At 37.0% G+C, this 26,418-nt stretch overlaps 1 protein-coding gene across 1 annotated transcript in view; it reads right to left on the bottom strand.

The window, feature by feature from the left end:
* Positions 1-26,418, bottom strand: part of Lrp1b (LDL receptor related protein 1B) — a 2,073,786-nt gene that overhangs the window by 641,335 nt on the left and 1,406,033 nt on the right. Inside the window, exons 29-30 of the mRNA XM_055599725.1 lie at positions 16,970-17,144; positions 16,135-16,229 (exon numbers count right to left, since the gene is read on the bottom strand). Coding sequence (XP_055455700.1) covers positions 16,135-16,229; positions 16,970-17,144 — 270 coding nt within the window. The remainder of the gene's footprint in view (positions 1-16,134; positions 16,230-16,969; positions 17,145-26,418) is intronic.

Genomic DNA, 26,418 nt, shown 5'->3' with positions numbered 1-26,418 from the left:
AATAATAATAATAATAATAATAATAATAATAATAATAATAATAATAATATAAACATGGTCAAGTATGATAGCTCAGGATGAAAGTCTTCACCATGCAGTTTGCTTAAAAGAATCAGCATGGCTTTTCTATAGGCTCTGTGCCACCTGGATATGCCTTGTCTAAGAGAAATCGGATATTGTGATTATATTTTTATAGATGGCGACATTAGCCTCCTGTTTAGCTCTGTCTAGTTATATTAAGGTACTACAAAGAACTAAATAAATACACACATTTATAGAGAACCCTTTCTAAAATGTGCAGTTTGTCTATGTCTATGAGGATTCTAAATTGCTCCTGACGATCAAGCCCAGGCACCTGAGAGCTGCATGTTTAGATGGTTGTTCCTGCCCATGTTCCAGCCCATGGCTGATCACCCAGCAGAACTTAGTGTTGGCATTTTGCCATCGGTTTGAAGGCAGGAACTGCTACAAGTGCACAGAGGAAAGTCTCTGTTAGACTTCCTCAGATGCAGTGTCTGAAGGCAGTACATCATATTTTGACCTCTTTATCTATGTACCCATGGGACACATTTCTTTCAGGGCCATGTGCCAGAAAAAGCTATATATGGGAAATATAAAATTTTAACTGATCATATTTCTGTCTTGGCTTTTAGCTGAAAAAAAAAAAATCAAAGCATCAGATTTGTGAGCCATCTCTGCTAGTAAAAGGATTGCATCTACACTATTGGTTTTAGTCTAGCATTGAAAGACAAATCTATTATTTTCTTTCACCTGGAATATTGAGATCAATACTCTTGTCTAGCTTTTCTTAGAGAACGTATTTGTTTAAGTTTCTTTAATCTTCCTTTTGGAGGGAGGGTGAACTTTTGTATTGAGCATGAGTGACTCCAGACTAACCCACAATTACTGAACCACTTTCTCAGCCATTGCATTCTCCGCAGTCTCTCTAGTGGGTGCTGGATAATATAGAATTCAGCAGAAAATAAAGTGACAGGTGGACCACTAAATTCCAGTGTCTATTACTCAATCTCTGCTTCTGAGCAGTATGTTCACAAGGGGCTCTGTTACAGTCGTTTGATTGTCTAGTATGCAGAAAAAGAGAATCTGTTAACATAAAAATGAACATTTATTCAAATATATCATAAAGCTGTAAGATGCCTGAAATATTAAGATATTCCTAAAAAGTACCCATTTTGTTATGGTATCTTTCTGTAAAACATTTATGAAGATCTTATCAATCTAGTTATCAGAAAATTAAACTGAGATTAAGCAACACAATACAAGAAAATACAGAAAAAGTCATCCCTTATTTTAAAAAAAAATTATAAAAAGCAAAATACTTGCCATTCCCTATCTCTCTTATTAATGTAAAAGTTGAATTGATATCTATGTCTTGATTCTCATATCCCTTACTATAGTCCAAACAAACTTTCTTCATGCATTTTTTACTTAAACATACTAGTTTTCTGAAAGGATAAAATGTTCCAAACTAATGTAACTTTTACAAAAAAGATGTAATACACATTGATATACAAACATGGCATTTAACAACTATATATTTCTTTTATCATTAATAAAGTTTTATGTGTTGTAACAATTATAACTGCATAGGTCATTTTATCTGTTTTATGTATTTTCTTTATTAAAGACACAATATTTAATCAGTATATAAGTAATCACAATTAAAAAGTGAAGGTATTAAAGAGGTAATTTTTCTTTTCTATTAATTTTTAAAATTTAATTTTATATATTTATTATGTATTTATTCATTATAATTTATTCACTTTGTATACCTGATGTAGCCCCCTCCTTTGTCTCCTTCCAGTCCTACCCATCCTCCCTCTTCTCTCCCTATGCCCTTTCCCTAGTCCCATGGTAGAGGAGGATCTCCTCCCCTTCTATCTAACCCTAGCTTATCAGGTCTCATTAGGACTGGCTGCATCATCTTCCTCTGTGGCCTGACAAGACTGTAACCCCTAGGGGAAGGTGATCAAAGAGCTAACCACTGAGTTTATGTCAGAGACAGCCCCTGTTCCCTTTACTAGGGTACCCACTTGGAGACTGAGCTGCATGGGCTACATCTCTGCAGAGGTTCTAGTTATCTCCATGAATGGTTCTTGGTTGTAGCATCAGTCTCTGCAGGCCCCCCAGACCCAGGTATTTTGGCTCTATTGTTCTTCTTGTGGAGTTCCTGTCCCTTCCAGGATACTGAGACTCATAGCCAAACTTTGGGCAGAGTGCTGGAATCCTTAAAGGGGTATTTTTAATAGTAAGACTTTGGAGAGATGTAAATTAATTAACATTGTCTATCATATACCAAATTTTATTCCAAAGTTCTCCTCCTTGATTGTGAGTTATCATTGTCTGTAATATTATTTTTAAAAAAAGGCACTGAAACTCAAGTCTGACCCAGAAGATTCAAATTCAGATGTCTAATTATTAGTCCTTTAGCTCTGACACCTTGGATGATGACACTTTGGGAGCCACCCAAGCCTAACTGCTTATCCATTGCATCTTCATGGACTGCTCTGTACCTCCTGGGAACACTCTAAACATTACATTTAATGAATGCACTGGTGAAATCCAAGCATTGTCTCTATTGAAAGATTCCGTTCTCTCTTATGTGATGACAATATAAGGGACAATTCTGCAGCGGTGTTTCTAGATGGACTTAGCTCCCCAAGGTCAGTTATCAGTACCATGATCTATTGGGCAGAGGATATTGCTTGATTGGTAAAGTGCGAGTCACATGAGCATAGAGACCTGGGCCATCCCCAGCACCCATGTAAAAATCCAGATGCTGTGGAACATGCTTATAACCTCAAGGCTGGGAAAGTGAAGACAGGCAGATTGATGCAGACGAGTACAATCTGGCCAGCTAGTAAAGAGTAATTCATGAACTGGCGGTTCCAGTGAGAGACAACCCTGTCTCACAAAGCAAGATGGCCAGTTCCTGGGGAATAATACCCAGGTATAATGTTCTTTACAGTCACTCACATGCACAATAACACACACACACACTCACACTGTATAAACATGATGGTGTCTAGTACATAAAACACTATCAGTAAAGGCCAGGTATTTACCATAAGCATGTGTCCTTATATACATGTAAAGCTCAATCCTGTTGAAGCCTTGAACCCAACTCTCTGGTAATCATAGCTACTAATTCACGTGATTTAATTATTAGGATAACAGCCCTTTATTGAGCATGCTAGCAACTGCATCTAATTCCAGTTCTCAAGAGTATGAGCAGGAGGATCATATTCAAAGCTGGCCTAGACCCCTCTTCCAAATACAACAAAATAAAGATCTGTCTACACAATTACGCATAGTTTTCAATTATAAAGCAAAAACTTGACAACTTTGCACTGTAAAAGGTAGTAAAAGCCGTGCTTGCATCTGGAGAATTTGTAACCCGAATACCCAGCAACAAGCAAGTATCACCAACAGAAGCATCCGATTCAACAGTCTAAGAAGTGCCAAGAAAGCATGGTAAATCTCAAACAGAAGACAATACACAGATGGCAAATGGGCCTGTGAGAAGATGTTCTATTTAATAAAAAACTCAAATTCAGATTATAGTGAGTACTCTTATCCATGGCTCAGGATAGCTGAAATAAAAGTTCCTGTGGAAGCTAAACACTAATCGCTGACATGCCTCAGCCAAGAATATGAAACGATCGAGCAACTGTAAAAGACAATCAGGAGGAGCTTTAGAGGCTGACCATAGGGGTGAGCCAATGGCTTAGGGCGGTAAACTCTCATCCCACAAACATGGGAACAGGACTTAAAATCCCCAGAACTCAGGTAAATCTCAGCAGGTATGACTGATGCCTATAATCCAAGCACTGTCAACAAGACACCTTGTCTTAGTAAATGAAATGAAGAATGATCAAAGAAGACACTCAGTGTCAACTTTAAGCCTACACACACACACACACACACACACACACACACACACACGCATGCACACACACACTACATTTGCTCACACAAATGCAAACATATTACACACACATATACATAAGACGGAACAAATACATAAAACTTAAGTATTATTCTTACCAAAAGACTTAATAATTGGACAACTGGAAACTTACACCAGAAAATAAGAAAACTTTACAAACAAATACTTGTATGTGACTATTTATGGTGATTAAATTATAAATCCCAGAACTGTGAGCACTGCAGCTACCTTAGAGTTATGGACAAAACAAAGAACAAACTGTAACTACAAAGGAAACAATGTCAGGGACTATACAGAAATAAATCTGCGATGAAAACGCAGTCTCTAAAGATTATACACACACTGCTGAGCATCATTTCTTCATGCGGAAGCAGAGGTGCGGTGGCAGGAGGGAAGTGGACGTAACGGTAAACGGATGAGGTGACAAGCTGTTGTGCTGTCTGCCATCTACACCCACAGTAACCATGTAGAGACCCAAATGGACAAACACATAGAGAGACAAGTAGATTTAGAAATCTCATTAAGAGTGGTGAACTATTACAGGAACTGTCTTGGCTGTGACATTGCACTCTATTCTATGTAATTGTCCAACTGAAGAACATTAAAGTTTATAGGAGTGCTCTCTGAATTAATTTTTAAATATTTTTGATATTACATTTATATTATTTCCCAATTCTTTTACTCCTCTCAACTTTTCCATGTATCCTCTCTTGTTCTCTTTCAAGTTCATGACCTCTTTTTTATTAATTGGTGTTACATATAATGAATATTTACAACTTGCATATGAATTCTTAAATATTATCTGCTCAGTCTGTTTCATGTTACTTGTGTATGTGCTTTTCAGGGGTGACTATTTAGTATTGTATTACAAATTGATGTGCTCTGCCTTAAATAAATTTCTCCTGCTCTCAGCATTCTTTAGTAACTTTTAGTACTTTCTCTATGGTTGAGTCCTTCTGGACTTTCCCTTTCTATATTATGTGCATTGTTACAGCCCTTGTTCAGGCTACATTTAAGGAATCATTTTGTTTAATCTCTAGGGATGTAACTTCTCTGATATTCCAAGGAAACAATCTCATAGCCTGCAAGAACTTTCTGCCCTCTTCTGCAATGTTTCCTGAGCATTAGTTTCAGTTTCAGGAATTACATTGTGGACTTTTCCACTGAGGCTGGGCTGAACAACCCTGTCATTTGATTGATTGTTGTTTCTGTAATAGTCTCTGTCTATTATAAAGTTTTATTCATGAGAGGTGAGAACTACATTTATTGTGGACAGAAGGATGATCATTTATGATGTAGTGAGGGAATATGCTGTTTTAGTAAATCAGTGGTTTGAGGTTCTCCTCCGAGGTATCCATGACTTTACTAGCTCCAGGTAGCTACATGTCCAGCACAAGTGCGCTGAGTAGGCCTAAAGTCCAATTAGAAAGGAGTTGGTTACCACCAAAATATGTGTGTCACTACTGTGCCCTTAGGACTATAGTGGTATGCTGGTCATTGTGGTAGGCTATTGGTTGTTTCCCTTGTTTAGAAGCTCACATTACCTTCTTGTGCAGAAAAGCTAGTCCTCAAGATAGACAGCTTTCAGGTCAGGTCAGGCAGTCCTGATGAAACTTAACAAGCTATGGGCAGATGGCAGTGGTGGAGAACGTCCCCTTTCAGTGGACTAGGAGAAGCAGCTAAGGGGGAAGAGGGAGGTAGGGTGGGACTGGGGAGAGTTGAGGGAGAGGCTTCAATCGGGATATATAATGAATAAATTGTGAAAAAAAAGTGCATGAAGGGTAATGCTTGATAAACCAAGCTGCCTTTTCTCTTCCTTTCTTCCTTCCTTTTTCTTTCTTTCTTTCTTTCTTTCTTTCTTTCTTTCTTTCTTTCTTTCTTTCTTTCTTTCTTTCTTTCTTTGTCTTTCTCTCTCTCTTTCAGGCTTACAGGATAAAGTTCATAATGTGACCATATTTTAAGCTAAAGATTACTTTACCAGGCTGGAGAGATGGCTCAGAGGTTAAGAGCACTGGCTGCTCTTTCAGAGGTCCTGAGTTCAATTCCCAGCAACCACATGGTGGCTCACAACCATCTATAACGAGATCTAGTGCCCTCTTCTGGCATGCAGGTGTACATGCAGATAGAACAATGTATATATAATAAATAAAATATTAAAAAGAATTACTTTACCTGCCAGAATTACTTTATTCTGTCATGTAAAGTGCTCTAACTACTATATTCTTTCAAGACTAAGTAATAGTTCAATTAAAAATCTTCCATTCAATTCTTGGTATTTAATTAAACAATAGATAGAATACTGTTTTGTATTTAAAAAACAAAGTTATTCAGCTCAAACTATTGAAGGTTGCAATTACTCCATCTCTAATGGCACAGGCAAATAAAATGTGAGTTGGATATTTTGATATGATTATAAATTTTTATGTTAATTATGCCATACATTTAAGTGGAGCAGCAATCAAGCAAAGAAATCAGTGAATTACAATAACAACACAAGTCTACATGCTAGAAAGACCCGCCGTCAATTTCTTATAATTTAAACTAGCATGTAAGGGTTCAGAAATAATGAACTGTGAATCACAATCTGCAGAGGAGAGAGGATTCTTGCATAGTCCTTCCTGCTCCAAAAGCCCTCTGCTGTGCCCTAATTGGCCTGCATTTCCCAGGAGTAGCAGGGCTCAGGAAATTTCTCATTTCCCTGTCTGTGCATCAAGGAATCCTGTGATTTTTTTTTCCCTTGCTCTTCTCTTGAAGTCAAATGAATGAAACTCAGTGAAATAATATGCAATGAAACCAGCTTCTCTGGTCACAGCATCATGGTGAAGGCTAAATATGACTTTGGAAACATTTGGTTTGACTCCTAGCTTAAACTTTTGTTTCAAACACTAATCTATTTCAAAAAGCCACAGGCGTGTATGTATGAAATGATCAACCCTCCGGGGAATGGCTCCTGTGTGTAATTAAGGTAAAGAATTCTGCAAATGCTTGAGTATTCTCAGTGCTCAGACACTGAGCCTATTTTTATTTCAAAGTAATAGCTTATACAGATTAGAGGTCCCAGACTGGGGTGAACATAAGGCACAGTCTTGGCGGTTGGGAGGAAGTGCAGTTAACACTTGTAAGAAGCCAATGCTTCTATACAGATACTGGATCTGCTCTTCATATTCAGCGATATTAAATAAAGCATGGCAGCAATCTCCAGGAAATGAAAATCACCATACAGAGGCTTTTTCTGTCCTATTCACCTCATTTTCATAGATATTGTGTGAGAAAAGTAGTAGGAAGGCAGAGAAGCCAGAGTTTACTCAGAAAGAGTCATCATTAAATAATAGTTTTAATTGCTTGCAATGAGTAAGGAAGAGTATGAGTCAACAATGCAGTAATAAATGTACTCATGCTATATTTCATGCTATTAAATAGCACATGCATCAGCAAAAATGTTTTCTATTTATTTTTTTTCACACATTAATACATACATTCACAATGCCATAGAATTCCAATTTAGTGAGCCTCAGGGGACTAGTTTTGAAAGCACTTTCCAAGTGAAATACCACAGCATGGATCCAGTTTTTCCTCATACAGCTTAACCTTGACTTTACACTAAAGAGAATTTTTTTTATGTAAAGCTACAAAACTCTGTTGTCAAGTTATTTGCCTCATAAGCTTAAGTATACCACAAATACAAGAAAAAACAATTGTACTGATGATTTTTAAAAGTAAAAAAAAAGACAATGTTCTGAAATATTTTATTATTTTTGTCTCAGTAAATATTGTAAATTATTAAACAGATTTTAAGAAATAGTTCAGGAAATCATGGTTAAAATATTATGACAAAAGAAGATCAGATAACATGTACCATGCCTTGAGTTTATTTTAAGTACTGTGAAGCCTGCTGAGAAAGATAAAAATATTACAACTAATAGGATTGGCATAAATGAGGGATTATTGTAATAAAATCAGGCTTCTTTTTCTTTACTTCCTGTGCTATGAGGCCTTGTCAATAAGAAGATGACTAGATCAATGCAGTCTCAGCCTATTGTTTTATTGTGTGAGATATCTCTGGTGAGGTCTTAATTAAAGTCAGCAGGGTACAAGCGTGACAATGGATAGAGAGGAATTAGTAAGCAAAACAAGCCCACAGAAAGTTTAGAAGCCAAGAGTTTCTACTTTCCTCTTCTAATTTAAACATGCGTTTATTGTTTACAAATTTTTTTTTCACAGAATTCTTTAAGTAAATGGCCACATAGTGCAAACCTACTAGCCTTACCTGTTTCCTGGTCAGGAATAAACAGACCACATATTTACTGAAGATGTCCTCCTGTGCCAACCATTGAACTAAGCTCCTGACACAATGACAAACCAAACACACTGTTCCCAAATTTTCTTTCCAGTTGACAGAGACAAGAGTCAAAAGGCAAAATAAATAACACTAACAGTGTCTATTTGAAAAGGTTTTAGCCCAGTCAGGAAGGTCAAAGAAGCCTTGTGAAAGCAGAAACACTTGGTTTATTAGAAAAGACAAATCAATAAAAGAGTTTGGAAGACATCTGGGCAAAGGAAAATCTGTGAAAGGGTAGCCTTACAGTTAAGCAGCTGACCAAAAAGGGAAATCAAAGAAATCTTCACAAAGACATCACTGAGATTTTAGTTTAAATGACAAACAATGAAGAAATTATACTGATCTATCCTGTCCTTCCATAGCTGAGACACTGTAGGAGTTTAAATTTGTCTTTCTTTTTCTTTAAACTCCTTCATGTGAACACACACTAGGCGTCGATCCTTCCAATCTCTTTACTTTCTTTTTTTTTTTCGTTAAACTGTAAATGTGACCAAGTGAGTGGTTTATAGCTGTCATTGAGCCAATCACGTGCTTTCTGAACAGAAGCTACTTGGTATATAAGAATTCATACTAAAGAACAATGAGTTGAATGTGAAGTTGTAAGCCTGCCTGCCTGCCTGCTCACCTGCCTTTCTTCCTTTTCCCCTTCCTTCCTCCTTTCCTTTCTTCCTTTGCTTCCTCCCTTTTTTTATTTCATTCTATAAATTTCAGTGCACACATACTTCCTTGACTACTAGCTACAAATAATCTTTTGAACATTCTTGTTTTTCTTAAGCTAAAAAGAACACATTTTGATAATTTACATAACATGCAGCATTAAAGTTACCATATGGTAAATTCATTATAATAAAATAACTTACCAACTTCCATTCAGGAAGCATGACTACTAAATACATTGCTGTTCATCTATCATCTCCAGTTAATATTACTTTTACATAAACTTGTGTAAAACTATATGGAAATCAGTGTTTAGACTACCATACATCAGTGGCTACATTTGCAAATACATAAGTATGCACATACATAAACATATGTGTGTGCATACGGAGAAATATGTGAATGGGTAAAATATAGTTTTCAGAACTTGCAATTCTAATGAGAATGGGAATGGAAGTTGCTGTGATAGAATTTTATAGATGTGCTCACCATCTTTAATCAACCAGCCTTAAAAAAGTAAAAAGAAAAAAAATATCTTCAAAACTTGGGATGATCTGGGAGACTACCTTGAACAGAATTGTGGTATTTGTAGGAAAAAAATTGGTCCTGACTGGAACATCCAGTTCTTACCTGATCATTTTTATACTGTCCTTCTTCAAAGACCATCAAAGGATGTTAGCTCTGGCTGTCTTTCTCTTTCCTTTCTTCCCTACTTCACACACACACACACACACACACACACACACACACACACACTGCACATATGCACAAAGAAGAAAACATACTGGTATTGTTTCTCTGCTAAAACTCTGAAAAGTGTGGATATGACGTTCAAAAATAGGTGGAGAAGTAACAGAGTAATGTATAAATTTCTTTAAGAAAGATATATTAATACATTTTAAACTAAGTTGAAAATAGAAGGATCTATAAAGGAAAGTGTGGGACTCTAATGGAAGGGTCGAAGTCTGGCATTTCCACGTAGCTTCTGAGCTCAGTCGATGGCAATGGATTCCCTTTTTTGGTGGGGTTCTCTCTTTGCTAGATCCCCTAAGGAACTTCACATAGTCCTCAGAGAAGATTACTGAGCCTCACTCACCCTTTCCTGATAAGGAACCTGTTCATCAAGTGCCTAGGGATTCCTGGAAATAATCCACCCCAAGCTAAGAAGATCTTAGAGTTCAGCAAATGACCTTCAATGGTACCTAGAGATTTCCCTAACCCGTAGGATAATTAAGTACTGAGTTCTCCCTCTTGTGGTAGGGAGGCGCTACTGCATGTAAATGAGGCACTGAGCCACTACATGTAAATCAAGTATCCTTAGCACTGCTAGCCCCATTGAATCAAACACATTTACCCTTGGGGCCCTTCCCACTGCCCAAGGTTTATAAGTCCTTGTTTCATGAAATGAATCTCTCTCACTCCCCTTCTCCACCATGGCTGCCTGAGAGTCATCGTTTTTTTTTTTGGGGGGGGGGGAAGAAAGGGCTCCCCTCCTCCTTGGAGATTCACAGCTGAACTCCTGGGGTTTGGCTGCCAGTCAGCCATGCGCTCCTGGCTGCTTCGTGTTTCTGCAATTCACCAACATGTCTTTTAACAATTTTGTAGTTAAGAGTATTACTCACCAGAGAAACTTCCTGAAAGATATAAAAACTCTTCACAAGAAAACATCAAATGATTCCAAAATACCTCTCCTAAAAATCTTCTTGCAGTATTCACTGAGAAATTATGTTAATGGTCTACATGCTAGCCAGCTGACTAATTGAAGGCCCTGCAGTAACCATTTCTCTAAATTTTAGTTATCATTTCAGCTTTACTCTCAGTCCTCTGATGCATTACTAGCACTAAGATGAATTTTATTTTCTGTGCCACTAAAAGCAAAAAACTCAGATGCTGTAAAGAGCAGAGTAGTTTTGATCACATTTGAAGGAGCTGACTTTCTATGAGGTAGGACACACATTTAGTCTCATTATCCAGAATTGAATCATAACAAGATTTCATCAGATTTGATTGTATCTCACTGATTTTAGAATGAATACAGTACATGTATTTACTTATTTATATTTTTGTTAGAGAATTATGCCGTTTCCAAGATTTTTATGCTATGAAAAGCAATGATGATACGTCCCATGGCATGTATAAGAATGTCCTGGAGCACTAACTAAATATGGGATTTCTGAAACAGGAGATGCTGCCTGTAACCTCTAACTCCACATAATCCCAGATTAGATACCAACATCTCTACTTTATAGAAATTGGAACAATTCTTTAAAAGGTAAGATATTTATTAAAGTCATATGAGTTGTCAATAATTGTCAGAGTAGAGTGATGAGCACAAATTTGCATGGCTCCATAAACGTCATCTCAAACATCCCCAAAAGGCTGCATCAGGGACATTCCATGGAAATGTGAAAGTTTTTAAAATGCCAGCTAAGTTCTGGGTTTCTAAAGCTTCCCTTTGCTCCTGTGCTTAGATGTCAAAGGACTCAGGCTCTTCAGTTTGCACTGTTAGTTATGGATGGAGAAATTCCGTGACTCAGCAGCCCAGACAGGGTTCTTATGTGGCAGAGAAACCCTCTGGCAGAGGTTTTACAAGAGTGCTGCTTTGACAGTTTATTTTAAACTAATTGTCAGAGACACACTAACTGAAAGGAAATATGTATCTAGTCACTTTGTCACTGCAGTGAAAGCAGCATTCAGTGCACAGCAACCCAGGAAGCAAAGGAAAAGTACAAATGGAAACACTCACCCTCCCTCATTGACCTCCACCTTCACCACCTCTCAATTACCCTCCTTCATTTCCCCTCCCCTACTCACTCTCCCTCATTCACTTTCCCCCACTCGCCCTTAGTCCCCCTCCAGCACTCACCCTTCCAGTGAATAATTGTTCTTTGTAACATGCAAGCTTCTGTGGAATTTTTACTTCAATATTTTACTAGGTGTCTGGCAACTCAGTACTAAAGGAGGCGAAGGCTTAAATACTGAAGTAAGCAGATAAATAAATATTTTGTTGTAACCCACGATTCCCAAATTACAGTGTAAAGAATTGATTTCTCATCGAGGCTCTCAGCCATGCGCTTTCTGAGCAGCCTCTGGCAAGCTGTAGATGACCCTCTTCCATCTAAAAGAAGTACTTTGTGTGGATCTGGCCCCTGAACAGCCAGTTTCCTTTGCTCTGTCTTCTTCACAGAAAGATTTGCATTTCAATCTGCCCCAGATTCCTAACAGGAGCCCGAATTTCAACTGTGCACAAATCTCAAAACAGACAGTACAAAGAAAAGAACTAGTATGTATATTGTTTACACCAAACTGTTTGTTTTAGGCTATAAGTATACATGAAAGGCATTATTTCAAATCTGTGTGATAGTGAACTTCTTTTAAATTATTACAATTGAGAAAGAGCTACTTTATGTCTATGTTTCCATATTCTTAAAATTAAAAAGAAACTATTGATGAAAAACTTCAGGTTATATTAATTATTTTCTCAATCTAAAAATATTTTATATACATCTTAAACTACGATATTCTACTGTACATTTTATCATGCTCATGCATTTAATGTAAAAGCAAAGTCAAGTTACATTGTCTTTTTTTAAAAAAAAACCTTTGAAATTATAAACAAACATTATACTTCTTGCCTCACAAAAGGTAAAAATGTGAAAAAAGAAAATGGAGGGTATGAAACCATATTAGCACACACAGATACCTGTTACATAGTATTCCTTAAAATTATTTCTTTTTCTGTAATTGCAAAGATGTTTTATAGGAACATCTCAAGAATATCAGCACTCTTCTGATTATAGAAAACAATTGATTGTTTAAAATGATCCTAATATTTTTCTATTAAAAAGAATTGTTTTTCTCTATCAATGACAATAATCTTTCCTTCTTGCCTCTGAAGTAGTTCAGAGACAATATGATGAATTGACATATCAATTATTTCTAGCTATAATCATCTGAGGAACTCAAATTTTCTTTTAAATGGATCCCTGACCTATTTTGTCCTTTGTGCTACATGCCATCCATCCTTCCACATAGCTTGATGACACTCATCCTTTGCAAATCTGATCACTGAAAAGTGGAAACCTGGTTACAGTGAATGCAAATCAAGAAACTCTGAAGTAAAAGCTGTGTTCTGTCTCACATGGCCCATCTGCATATGTCTGCTAGAAAGACATCTGTAAGGCACAGCCACAGTACAGATATCCCTTAACGTACATTCCTTCTAAATTAACTGTTCTTTATTTAAAGGTAAGTATCATGCTTGATCATTTCTTTGGACTCCAGTCTCACCTGAAGTCCCACATATTTATGCAAACTTAAGTAAACTTCTAGACTTCCCCCTTTCTTAATTAGTTCTTGCGCTAAATAGGATTCTGGAACCAACCAAGGGGCCCTTAAGAATTTAATAGGCTTATTTATTTCTGCATCCTCCGTTCTGTTCCGTTGATCTACATGTTTTTTTTTTTCTTGTTTGTTTTTTCTTGTCAGCACTGTGCAGGCTTTGTTACTGTAGTTCTATGCCATAGGTTGGGATTGGGCACAGTGATATATCTAGCCCTGCCATTTCTGTTAGAATTGCTTTGGTTATTTTGGATTTTGTGTGCTTCCACTAAGTTTCTCATATTGACTTTTTTAGTCCTATGAGCAACATAATGGGGATTTTTGATAGGGATTATATTGAATATGTAGATTACTCCTGAAACACGTTAGTTGTTAGTTTTTACACTATTGGTAACTCCATAAATATGGAAAGTTTATTTATCTTTCTGCCTTCTTCAATTTCCTATGAAAGAACTTTTAGTTCACTCATAAACTTGTTTTAAGTTGCGTACCACATACTAAGCAAAAGTTTTCTACTAAGCTATATTTTCAGAGAGCAAATTACTGTTGTGTGTTGATTTTTATATCTTGCTATTTTGCAAGATTTTTTGTGTGTGTTTGTTTCGTTTTGGGGGGAGAGTTTCATCAATAGGATTTGAAAGCTTTTGTATAACAAAGGAAACAACTGCCAGAGTGAAGAGGCAACTGCACATTGGAAAGAAAATTTTGCCAATTACACATCGGACAGGGGGTTACAATATAGAATACATACATGACTCCAAAAATTAAACAGCCATCAAAAAGCCAAAATATCTAGCCAATACATAGCCTAATGAATTTAATTGACTTGAGCAGGAGAAAAAAATAGAAACTACCAACAAACAATGGAAAAAAAGTTTTCAGTACCCTTAACCATGGAAGAAATGTAAAATAACATCACATTATGAGTTGGGGAGATGGCTCAGCCAGTGAAGTGCTTGCCACGTAAGCATTAAGACTTGGATTCTGTACCCAGCCCCACGTAAAAAGTCAGGTGTGGTGGTGTCTACATGTAATCTCAGAGATGAGGAAGAGACAGGAATTGCCTAAGGGCTTCTTGCCCATCCAGCCTAGTATCCAAAGAAGCCTCAGATCCTAGTCTCAGGCACAAAATGGACAGTTTCTAAAGAGTGAAACCCAAGGTTGATCTCTGCCCTCCACATTTATACACACACATGAGCACACACATATCCATACCCTTACACATGAACATATATATGTAAATATATATCTACACATGAATATGCTCATTTTTATATACAAAACAATTGATTGTTTAAAATGATCCCAATTTTTTCTATTAAAAAGAATTATTTTTCTGTATCAATGACAATAATATTTCCTTCTTGCCTTTGAAGTAGTTCAAAGACAATATGATGAATTGACATATCAATTATTTCTAGCTGTAATCATCTGAGGAACTCTAATTTTCTTTTAAATGGATCCTTGACCTATTTTGTCCTTTGTGCTACAAGCCATCCATCCATATTCTCTCTATATATATGTCTACAGCCAAAATAAATAATATTAAAATAAAATTAAAAAAAAGAAGAAAAGATCATGCTGTATGACTTGGCTACATCACTCCTGGGCATACTTGAAGGACTTTAAGACAGCATATCACAGAGATAACTGCATATTTCTGTATAACATATATATATATATATATATATATATATATATATAACATATATAACACACACACACACACATATATATATATATATATATATATATATATATATATATATCTTACTAACAATAGCAAAGACAGGAAACAGGAAATTAGTTTAGAGGTTCATCAACAGATCAACTGGTAAGAAATGTGATATAGAGAACAGAATTTTATTCAGCCTTTTTGGATTGATGCAGAATATAATGACATTTGCAGGAAAAGAGATAGAACCCAAGACCATTCTAAAAAGTGAAACAGGCCAGACTTCACAAAGACAAATATTATATTTTTTTATATATGGAATCTGTATTTAAATTTCTTTATGTGGCTATGGCATGAAAGTAGAGAGGGATCTATGAGAAGAAAGGAATTGCTCAAACGGAGGTTCTCTGGTTAGGTTTTGTCAACTTGGCACAAGCTAGCATCATTTGAGAAGAGAGAACTCAGTTGAGAAAATGCCCCACTAAACTGGCCTATGGGCTAATCTGTGTGCATTTTCTTAATTAGTAGTTGATGTGGGAGCCCTGGCTCATTTTGAGTGGTGCCCCCTCTGAGCAGGTGGTCCTTGGGTGCTATTAGAAAGGAAGGTGAGTATGCCATATAGATCAAGCCACTAAGAAGCGCCCTTCCATGGCCTCTGCATCAAGTTCTACCTCCAGGTTCCTGTCTTGAGTTCCTGCTTTGACTTCGATGATTGACTGTGATGGGGAAGTTTATTAAAATAACTCCTCTTCTCCCCAAGTTGCTTACAGCCATTAGGAACCCTAAGTAGGATAAGAGGGTAAGGCTGCTTTAACAGAATACATGTTGCATGAAAACAGAAGTGGACTAACTGCGAGGATAGTGACAGAGTTACAAAGGAAGGAGAGCAAGTGGAACCAAGCAAATATAATAATAGGCATGTACAAAGCTGCTGCACAGAAGCTCAGGCAGTCTGTGTGCTCATGAAGTTTAATAGCAACCCCTCCTCCCCCACAAAACAGTCTCTCATAGAGAAAGCAGATTCCTTGTGATCAAGCAACTGACTTCATTTATACTACTAACCTGTAATCTTTTTTGGGTTTAGTTCAAAGTCATGCGGAAGTATCATATTAAACTTGTCAATATTAATGTTAAAAAAAAATAAATACTTACCAACTGGTTCCTTTTGGTTCTGAAAGAGAATCTTGCTGTTACTTCCATCCATATTTGCCATGTTTATTGTATTTCCATCTGTCCAGTACAGTTTCCTTAATTCAAAAGATATGAATTAAAATATTACATGCAGATCCACTTATTGAAATGAATCAGATATATGCATATTATATATGCATATATATATGAATAGAGAAGAAAATATTTTGAGCACAGAATTAATTCTTTTCCCAAAAGGCCTAAAAATGGCCTAGGAAGAAAACATCTCTTTTGCTTTCAGGTCTCCTTGAAGAGATTTTCTTATTCTCATTTCCTTCCAATCTCAAACCTGATGCCTAACCAAGACTACACCAAACTACTTTTATTTTGTCTTTCATCAAAACCAAATCCTCCTGGTTGAGAAGGAATTAGATGCTGTAGATGAGAAGAAGCTCATCTTAGCTGTTTCTCCTGAAAGCTTAGGTGTCACACAGGCTCCTGGACTCACCAGAGACAAGAGCAGGGCCACTTGGCAGTGACACAGAGTCAGGAAATGTTAACAACCAGCATTCAAAATGAAACTGCTTTTCCTTGACAAAGCTTTTTGTTCTAAACTCCCATTCCCTAGACACACACACATACACACACTAATGAGAGTTTATAAATTGTATTTCCTTTGGATAAAAATCTCCAACCAGGACTCTGAATCTTCTACAATTTCCATCTTCACATTTACATTTTGATTCTACCTTTGTCTGAATCCATCATCTGAATTAAACAATTATTTTATGTAAAATATAGACTATAGTACAAAATGTCACAAAGAGAAAAAAACTTTTTAAAAATCATACTTTACCCTCTGACTGGGTGAGCTGCCAGACACTGCGGTTTATCGATTCCATGGATAATTGAGGTTTTCAAAGAGCCGTCTAGCCTTGCCACATTAATTTGTGTTTCATCAAATTCTGAGCTAATCCAGTATAAGTTACGTGAAACCCAGTCCACTGCTAACCCTCTGATACTCTGAATATCTGTAAAACAGGATAAAGAAAATGGAGAGTGACTGGTTCACATTCCCCTGGCTTTTCTGTCTAAGGGAAACCTAATTTATACTTTAATTTGTTAGCTAAAATTGTACAAGATGGTAATCTCATTGCTTTATCAACACTTCTGAAGGCAGGTATAATCATTAATGTCTAACTGCTGAGGCATTAGGAAACCTGAAGCAACAATTACCATTAAAATTAGAGTAACAGTCAGTGATTCACCAGTGAACCCTTATGACAGACACTGGTAGAAGTCTTGTGGGTGGAGGTGGCCACGTTAAATAGAGAGTTATCGCTCCTGCAGTTGGTAGCACCAGGTCTACTTAGGAGAAAGTACTGTGTCTGTGCACAAATGGGCTGTTTGATGTTTTAAGTGCTGATTTCTCTGATGTGTACTTCACTGATGTGAAGTAAAATAATTTAACTTTCCTAAAAAACAGCAGACTTGAGTACTTTTCAACACAGATAATTAATAGGAATTTAATGAAATATGAGAATAAAACTAAAATCATTTTAACATCACTCCAAAATGTGGGTTCTGCAGTAATGACTGAAACCTAATTAAGTGTGGATCCAGTGCCACTAAAGAGAGTGTCTGGACTGCTTTTCTTTGATTAGTGAATTGGGCATCTTGAAAAACAAGCATGGGGATGCATCTTAAACAGTAGGACATTTTAAAAACAAGCATACTGAAGAGAACGGATATAAATTGTGGAGTTTAGTAAAGGATAGCGAGGTCGTTTTAGTGCCTGTATGTGCCATTTGACAGCTCAACACTGGACTTGCCTTTTTTGCATTTTGTCATTTTCTAACATTTGGTACTTCGAGGGTCATTTAATCTTCAGTTCCTTAACCTTACCCTGTACTTGTGAAAACACACTGTTCAGTGGCTGTGGGAATGGTCGAGGTACTGAGGGCGGAGGTGGTTCCCAAGCGGGAGCTAACTGCAGGGCTGACCAGTCCAGGCAGTGTTATTTCATTCCAACGCAATCAATACAATTTCCCCGTCCAAGGGAAGCTAGCAAACTAGATTTTTTTTTTTTTTCAATGCAAAAGTAGAAAACTTCAGACTTTAAAAGTTGCTAACAAAGCAGAGGACCTGGAGTCCAGTAGCTTAGCTGTTGCTGGGGAGCACAGAAAGGGGTGCTACCTGATTATTATACTTCCAAGTTTAGGAAGCATTTCTTCAGTCTGCCTGGCTCTTACAGCGCCAGATCCAGTCTCGCAAGCTCAGCGCGCTCTCTTGGTAGGGTTCCTCCCGACTCTCACTGTTAAACTGCTACATTCTGAATTTGGACTCCCTTCACTGCACAATCTCATATTTATGTTTTGTTTTCGAGACAAAAATAATGCAACACTTCTTTGAAATTAGGCTTTCCTTCTCACTCCAGGTATACTTCCTTCTACCTCACCCTCTGGAGTCCGCTGGCTGCAGAGAGGCTGTGCTATAAGAATGAGATTTTGCGGTAGGCTCCAACCCTGGGGGGCCTAGTTCTTTGTTATTGGTATCAGTTACATGGATTTTTTTTTCAGCATCTTTACTTATCTTAACCCAAGGCAACTCAGAAATAATACAAAGGATTTTTGGAATTCCTTTGGAGGATGTAACATGGCTCTACTAGAAGACATGTTTTATAAAATATTTTTGTTTTATCTCTCTGATGCTCAAGCATCTTAGATTACTTACTAAGTGAATCAAATATATGGCCTTCTTTAACTGTAAAGCCAAACTCAGTATATATTATCAACATATATTTCCAATATATTGACTAGTTGCTTAGCCATGTGCAACATACATATTTATAGTGACATAGTAAACTCATCAACTATGATCTGGAATTTTAAGGATATGCCAACTAATCTCAAAGCTCAAGGATAAAGCTGAAGTGTGTTGGGGTGTTTTTATCTGAGTATATACATTTGGGCAATCTCAATCAGAACTTTGTATCCTTGTAATATTTTTGGCCCCAGATGGCATTTTCGGTTACCGGTCTGACAGTTGAAATCAAACTTCTCTGTTTTTACTGTAACTAAAGCCCATGAATCATTCATTGGTTTAGGGAACTCTATAAACAGCCCATTAAGGCCATGAAGAAAAACAGGAAGAAATAAAGAAAGAAAAACAAACAAACAAAGAAATCACTGTGTATCTTTGTTCTCTTTAACAAAAATTTTGCAATAATGTATTTTGACTCCTAAAACCTATTTTTCTGAGCATGTTTCCCAGAAAGTTCAGCTTTTTTCTGTTTTGGGGAAGCCTACTTTCTTGAACTAACACAGATGTATTCTTTCATACCAGAAAATTCACTGGTGCATGATAAAATTTAATTTCCAAATTTATGTCAAAATCAGTAGACAGATGAATGACTGCTTGCTACACACACACACACACACACACACACACACACACACACACCAAGTACATTTTATCTAAAGCTATAAAGGTAAGCAAATGGGAGTTCAGAAATGTGGCAAGTATCAAGACAAAACCCATACAGAGAATCTTCCCTCTTGTGGGATATTTGCTGCTTGGTATAATATAACTCATGAGTGAGAAAGCAAGCCCGAATGAGCATTAAAAAATTTTGTATATCATTACCAGTAAGTAAATGGGGAAATTAATTTCTGTTTAAGAACAATTTTTTAAAAAATATTAATCTAGCTTTTTCTCTTATTTCTTTAGATATATAAAAATGTTAGAATATTCCCACATGGTTCATTAAGCATTACACTACTAGAAATACACTTGTCAGCAGAGAGTTAAATTGATTTTAGACTAGACAGGCCTCATTTTTCCTACATCAACCATAAATCTTGGTCTTTCATGGAGGAAATGTATTAAAAGATACTGTCATATTCCTATAGGTAAAGTTTATTGTGATAGTAGAAAGGAATAATATAAGACATTCGAACAAATGAAATGGAAGAGGAAAGTAATCAAGAATGTCCAAGTTTAAACATTATGTGTAGAATAATCAAAACCAGCTTGACTAGTAAACAAGAAAAAAAAGTTAGCCGTAATGACAATGGAGAAGCTAGAAGCTTCTAGAAGCTAGAAGCTGGGTCTGAAAGACAGAGTGAGTAATTTAATATACTTTTTTTTTATTTTCTGAGTTACTTTTATTTTTTTATTCTTTAAATATTAGTTACAGTTTATTAACTCTGTATCTCAGCTGTATCTGCTCTCTCATTCTCTCCCAAACCCACCCTCCCTCCCTCATCTCCTCCCTGCCCCTTTCCAAGTCCATTGATAGGGGAGGTCTTCCTCCCTTTCCATCTGACCCTAGCTTATCAGGTTTCCCCAGGACTGGCTGCAATGTCCTCCTCTGTGGCCTAGCAAGATTGGTCCTCCCTCGGGGATGGGGAGGAGGTCAAAGAGCCAGCCATTGAGTTCATGTCAGAAATAGTCCCTGTTCCCCTTACTAGATACTTAATCAAGAGAAACACTTAAAGAGATGCTCAACGTCCTTAATCAATGTTTTCTAAGGATAGCGTTTAAAAAGAGAAGGAAGAACTTTGAGCTAATATTGAGTTTTTCCACTAGACTAATAAAAGACAACCCCATCCCCCAATGCAAAAGAATAATATTGTGAGAAGATGAAGAAATGATTGCAAAGACACATGAACAAATTCCGAGACTAACCAGATAAACTTGATGGCTATCATTACAATGGTGAAGCTAAAAGGAACCTGGCTAGTACTTGCACAACTGTGAGAATATAATCCTTAACGTAGAATTTTGTACTGAGCTGAATTTGTTTAAGGTGCAACTTAACAACCAAGACAAAGGCTGATTTAAAAACAAACATATGACTTGAACAGAAATTCATTCTTAGACGACATAAAATAGTTTCTACAGGCAATCACAATAAACTACACATTCCTTAAAAAACAGAAAAAAATTGAGTGTTTTCACCATTAAGAGGTGATACATTCCATGAGATTGATACGTTTACCAATATTTAAATGTTACATACTATACGCATGAATCAAGGTTTCACCTCTCCTTGCTCACTTCTGCACTAGTACCTCCAACCTCTATGGAATTATCAGTCACCTTACCTCTTAGCCATATCATAACTTTTGCACAATGCCCAAAGTCTGCCCATTGCTTTACGTACCTCAAAGTTCTAGGCTAAATTTTGTTTTTATTTTTGACATCTGCTGGCATGATCTCAGGTAAACAATGCTGGTCTTGATCTGGATCCTTCTATCTCTATCTACCCAGTTCTCAGATTAGGTTAGGTATGCACTATGATGAGGCCCTGGGGATCAAAGCCAGGACTTAGTGTAGACCAGTTAACCAGTCTACTGCCGGACCCACATCTTAGCTCTCGGCTAATTTTTGTTTCAAATTTAGATCATTTCTGTAACTTCCTAATGTCATCCTTGCCAGTTATTGTGGGGCCGAGGGAGCAGTGCAACCGGAGGAGCCAGTCCAAAGCAGGAGTTGGCTCAAGTCATGTCCAACCCTAGAAATCTCATTACGAGAGTGGTAGGGGTAAGGATGACTCCCTCACCTGCCCCAAGCCTGCATGTCCCAGTGAACAGTGAAGGTAGCCTTTTGGTCACCAGCGCTGCCACCCTTGAGTTGGTCACAAAGCCTACTGGCTGCGTAACAGGTAAAGTTTTCTGTCTCTTTATAAGATCATGTCCAGCAAGCACTTGGAATTTCTCCTCAAGCAAATGAGGAATTCCCAGCACCTTAGCCATGGGCAATTCCAAAAGCCACTCTCTACTCCCCAGAGGTCTAAATAGCTTTTGTTCCTCACAATTAAATGAAGACCTGATAGACTAGGATCAGAAGGAAGGAGAGGAAGACCTCCCCTATCAGTGGACTGGGAGAGAGGCATGGGTAGAGAAGGGGGAAGGAAGGTGGGATTGGGAGGGAAGGAAGAAGGGAGCTACAGGGGAGATACAAAGTGAATAAATGGTAATAAATAAAAATAAAAATAAAAATAAAAATAAATGATCTGCTCAACGAAGCTTGCCTGAGATCTCCCTTTCCCCCAGCTATTCCCTCCTCACTCTAAGGCCACTGGTCCAATAGTGGGTGATCACACCATTAAGGAGGATATGGAGATAGAGTGGAAATGACATTATTTCTTAGATTTGCTGTCTATCTTTGTAATTTCCACTTGATTTACCTTTCAAAGACTTTACCTCACCTATCTTATCTTTAAATCTACCAGTGTTTTCCCATTTTGTTGAGAGAAAAAAAAGAAACAGCAAAACAAAACCTAAATTCTTCATAATTTCTTGGGGGATATGCTCCAACATGAAATCTCTAGTGTCTAACTACTTCCTCTTCAGGGTATCCTGAAGGTTTTTAGATCTTGGTGCCTATGTATTCCTCCACTGAAGACCCATTTTTCCACAAGGCCACCTTACTTCCTCCTTCCTCAGTGAGTATTTCAGTAATTAGATGTCAGAAATCACTATGAACATTATATAATTGTTTAAGAAGATTAGGCATAGCATAGTCTTTATTTCTCTGCACCTTAAATTTTAGGTATATAGTCACATTTAGGAATATTGCCACATGTCCTGTTCCCTGAGTTAATGAAAGGTCTTGAGCTTTTTAATCTTTGCATGCATAACATTTCACCAGTCTAATGCCTCAGATGCAGAACCTAAAAATTGCTATAGAATTTCTTTAATACCTGTATATTAGCATGTATTTGAACACTCACTTTTTAAATTGTAAATATAAAAACTATTTACCAGTTTTAACTTGTAGGCATTATTATAGCTGCTTGTATTTCTTTTCTTTTATTTTTTTTCAAACCACAGGTATTTATATTATTCTACCACAAAAGTGCTCCCAGTAAATATGAGAAATGGAAAATTCTGGTCATGTATGAGTAAACAAGAAAAGTGCCATAGCTAAGCTTTCTACTGTTTTCAAAGTCTAGACAGCACTAGAATTATGGATCTATGGTCATTTCCTTAATTCTCTTTGGACCAAATTTAGAATAATAATTATTACTTTTAAACCATTATTATATTTAATGCTTTGCAATATATACAGAGGAAAACCTTACTTCACACTGACAAAATAATTGCTACATAAGTGGATAATATTTCAAACATGTTTGAACAATTCCCAGATAATTCAATTAGATTCAAAGTTCATTGAGAATTACATGTTTAGATCAGCATGAATTACACATTGAAACCTGCAGCCCTCTGGAGGCTGAGGCAGGAGAATAAAGAGTCTGAATTCAGCAGACACAACAAGCTCCTTTGCCAATAAAAATGAAATTCTACTGAAAATGATGTGGAATTTCATAAAGTTGCCATTGTGTATCTAAATTCTTTGCTCCCATTTCTGATGCACTTTGGCAAGAGAAAGACAACAGATGCACTTCACCAAAAGACCACCAGAGGATCTGCAGAAAATGTGGAATATGTAGAGAGCACGTGGTCTAAGAAATTTACATAAGCATGTGGTTAAAGCTAAACCTCTACTTTTTTGTTTGCTTGCTTTGTTTTTGCTTTTTTTCTCAGACTCACTAAGTTGTTTTATTTATATAAGGGAGTGATATGGGACAGAAAGAATACATCATTGTCGTCAACAGTCTGCAAACAAACCAGAGTACAAATGAAGTTCTAATATTCTCTAAAGTGGCAAGGCTGACTGAAGCTCTTTGTTACCTATAAAAGTAGAAAGCAACATGGACCTCATACTAAGTATATCATTAGAGGGGTAAATTAAAAACAAACAAACAAACAAATAAAACGAGAACACGTATATAAAAATATGAAAAACAAAAACATGTCCTAGTTAATTTTGTTCCGGCTGTGGCAAAACATTGCTCAAAAGCAACTTCGGCAGGGACTCAAGGCAAGAACTCAGGGGAAGAATGCTGCTTACTGACTTGCTTCCCCCAGCTTGCTCTGCCTACTTTCTCCTACCACCTGCAACCATCCACCTAAGAATGTCACTGCGCACATTCAGATAAATTCTTGCACATCAATCATTATAGAGAGAATGCCCCTGAGACTTGCAGCTGGGCCAATCTGAAGGATGCAACTCCTCAGTTGAGGTTTCTCCTCAGGTTTCTTTGCTTTGTATAAAGTTGACAAAAACTAGCCACCGCAATCAACTATTATTCTTTCTTATATTAGAGATTTTAAACATTCTTTTTGTAATATGTTGTAATATTCTTTATGGTGTTAACTAACAGCAGTGTCTTAAATTTTACTGAGGCACACTTGTAAAAAAGTCCACCTGTGGGAGGGCCAAATGAGCTCTGGGGCCATTATAAAAAGGCAGTACTTCCAGCTGATGAAATTACTCTCCAGTAACTAGCAATAAAATCCCCAAATGTCTTATTGCCACATACTGAAGGATACAGGAGCAGGAATAATGTGGTCCTGAGGGGAAGCTTGTTACTGGTTCCTCACTGTGCCTTTGAGGCAACAGTTCAATTCCTATGACCTTGAGTTTTCTCATCTGTAGTATGGAATTATTTGTTCATACTATTAGAAATGCAGGGATTAAGTAGGATTAGTGTTTGTGTCACACTAATGTGAGGTCAGTCAGTTCTGTCAATAAGCCTGACAACATGAATGATGGATGGGTCCAGACAGAGGCTCAAATAAAAGAATTATTGAGACCAGACAGTAAAGCTGTTTAGTTCTAAGCTCTTTCTATGAATTGTGTTTTTCTCTTAGTATAAAATTACATTTGATGTTTGTGATAGGTAATCATTTTTGCTCTTTTTCATTTTTTTATCATTTATTACAATTTATTCAATTTATATCCTGGCTGTGGCCCCCTCTCTCATCTCCTCCCAATCACACTTTCCCTCCCTCATCTCTCCTTATGCCTCTCTTCTAGTCCACTGATAGGGGAGGTCCTTCTCCCTTTCCCTCTGACAGCTAGGTCTCATTAGGACTGGTTGCATTATCTTCCTCTGTGGCCTGGCAGCAAGGCTGCTCCCCCCTAAGGGGAGGTGATAGGTAATCTTGGCTGTCTACATGATTATATCTGTAATCAACTAAAACTTTAGTAGCTCAGCAGACCAGTAAAATCTGTTCTTTTGATTGGATATTTTGAGGTAGGAAGATCCAGCTTTTATCTGGGCCACACCTTCTAGTGGTAGACTATATAAAAGGTCATGGAAAAAGAAAGCTTTTGCTTTTTGTCTGCTTTTCCTCACTCTCATTGGCAAGTTCAATACTGTTCCAAAGGCATTTCTTTGCTGTTATTAAAACCCACTCCTTCAAAATTGCTAATATACTGAAGACTAGTGGCTCTCCAGGACTTCCCTGGAACTCTAGCACAAGTCTAGGACTGCTTCTCTTGAGCTTTGTGGACTAAACATCTATATTTATAAACTTAGTGTGGTTTGGTTATCAGAGTAACTATGGCCTCATCAAATAAATTGTGCAATGTTCCTTCTGTTTTTATTTTGTGAAATAATTTTTGGAGTATTTAACTCTTCTTTAAAAAATCTGACAGAATTCTGGACTAATTCTATCTGGCCATGTTTTTGTTGGTTTGTTTGGTTTGTTATTTGTTTGGTTGGTTTGGAGATTTTTGATGACTACTTCTATTTCACTAGGGGGTTATAGGTCTATCTGATCTTGCTTTAACTTTGGTAAATGATACCTATTGGGACGATTATCTATTTCTTTAAAAATTTTCCAGTTTAGTGTAGTTTAAAGTACACCTTATAACCATAAGGAGTTATGGTTTTCCATATTTCCTTGGTATCTGTTGTTATGTCCCTCTTTTCAATTCTGATTTAATTAATGTGGATACTCTCTATCTTTCAGTTAGTTTGGGTAAGGGTGTGCCTGTCTTCTTGATTTTCTCAAAGAACCAATTCTATTTTTTATTGATTCTTCTTGTTATTCTCTTTGTTTCTATTTTATTGATTTCATCCTTCAGTTTGATGATTTATTGCCTTCTTCTACTCTACTTAGGTGTGCTTACTTCTTGATCTAGAGTTTTCAGGTGTGCAGCTAAATCGCTAGTGTGAGATCTCTCCAAACTTGCCTCTTAACACCAGGAAAACATGGTCCATCTAATGAACTAAGCTGGGCTCACATGGGCTCAGAGAGACTGAACAGGCAAGCACAGGGCTTACATGGGTGTACACCAGGTTCTTTGTGTATGTGTTATGGCCTTTAGCTTGATGTTCTTTTTTTTTTTTTTACATTAATTACATTTTATTCGCTTTGCATCCCAGCTGTAGACACTCCCTCATCTCCTCCCAATCTCACCCTCCCTCCCTCATCTCCTCCC

The sequence above is a fragment of the Psammomys obesus genome, unplaced genomic scaffold, assembly GCF_907164565.1.
Source record: "Psammomys obesus unplaced genomic scaffold, mPsaObe1.curated_primary_1811, whole genome shotgun sequence".
Taxonomy (NCBI): domain Eukaryota; kingdom Metazoa; phylum Chordata; class Mammalia; order Rodentia; family Muridae; genus Psammomys; species Psammomys obesus.
Note: the sequence above shows the minus strand (reverse complement) of the source record. Positions and strands in the feature narration are given on the sequence as shown.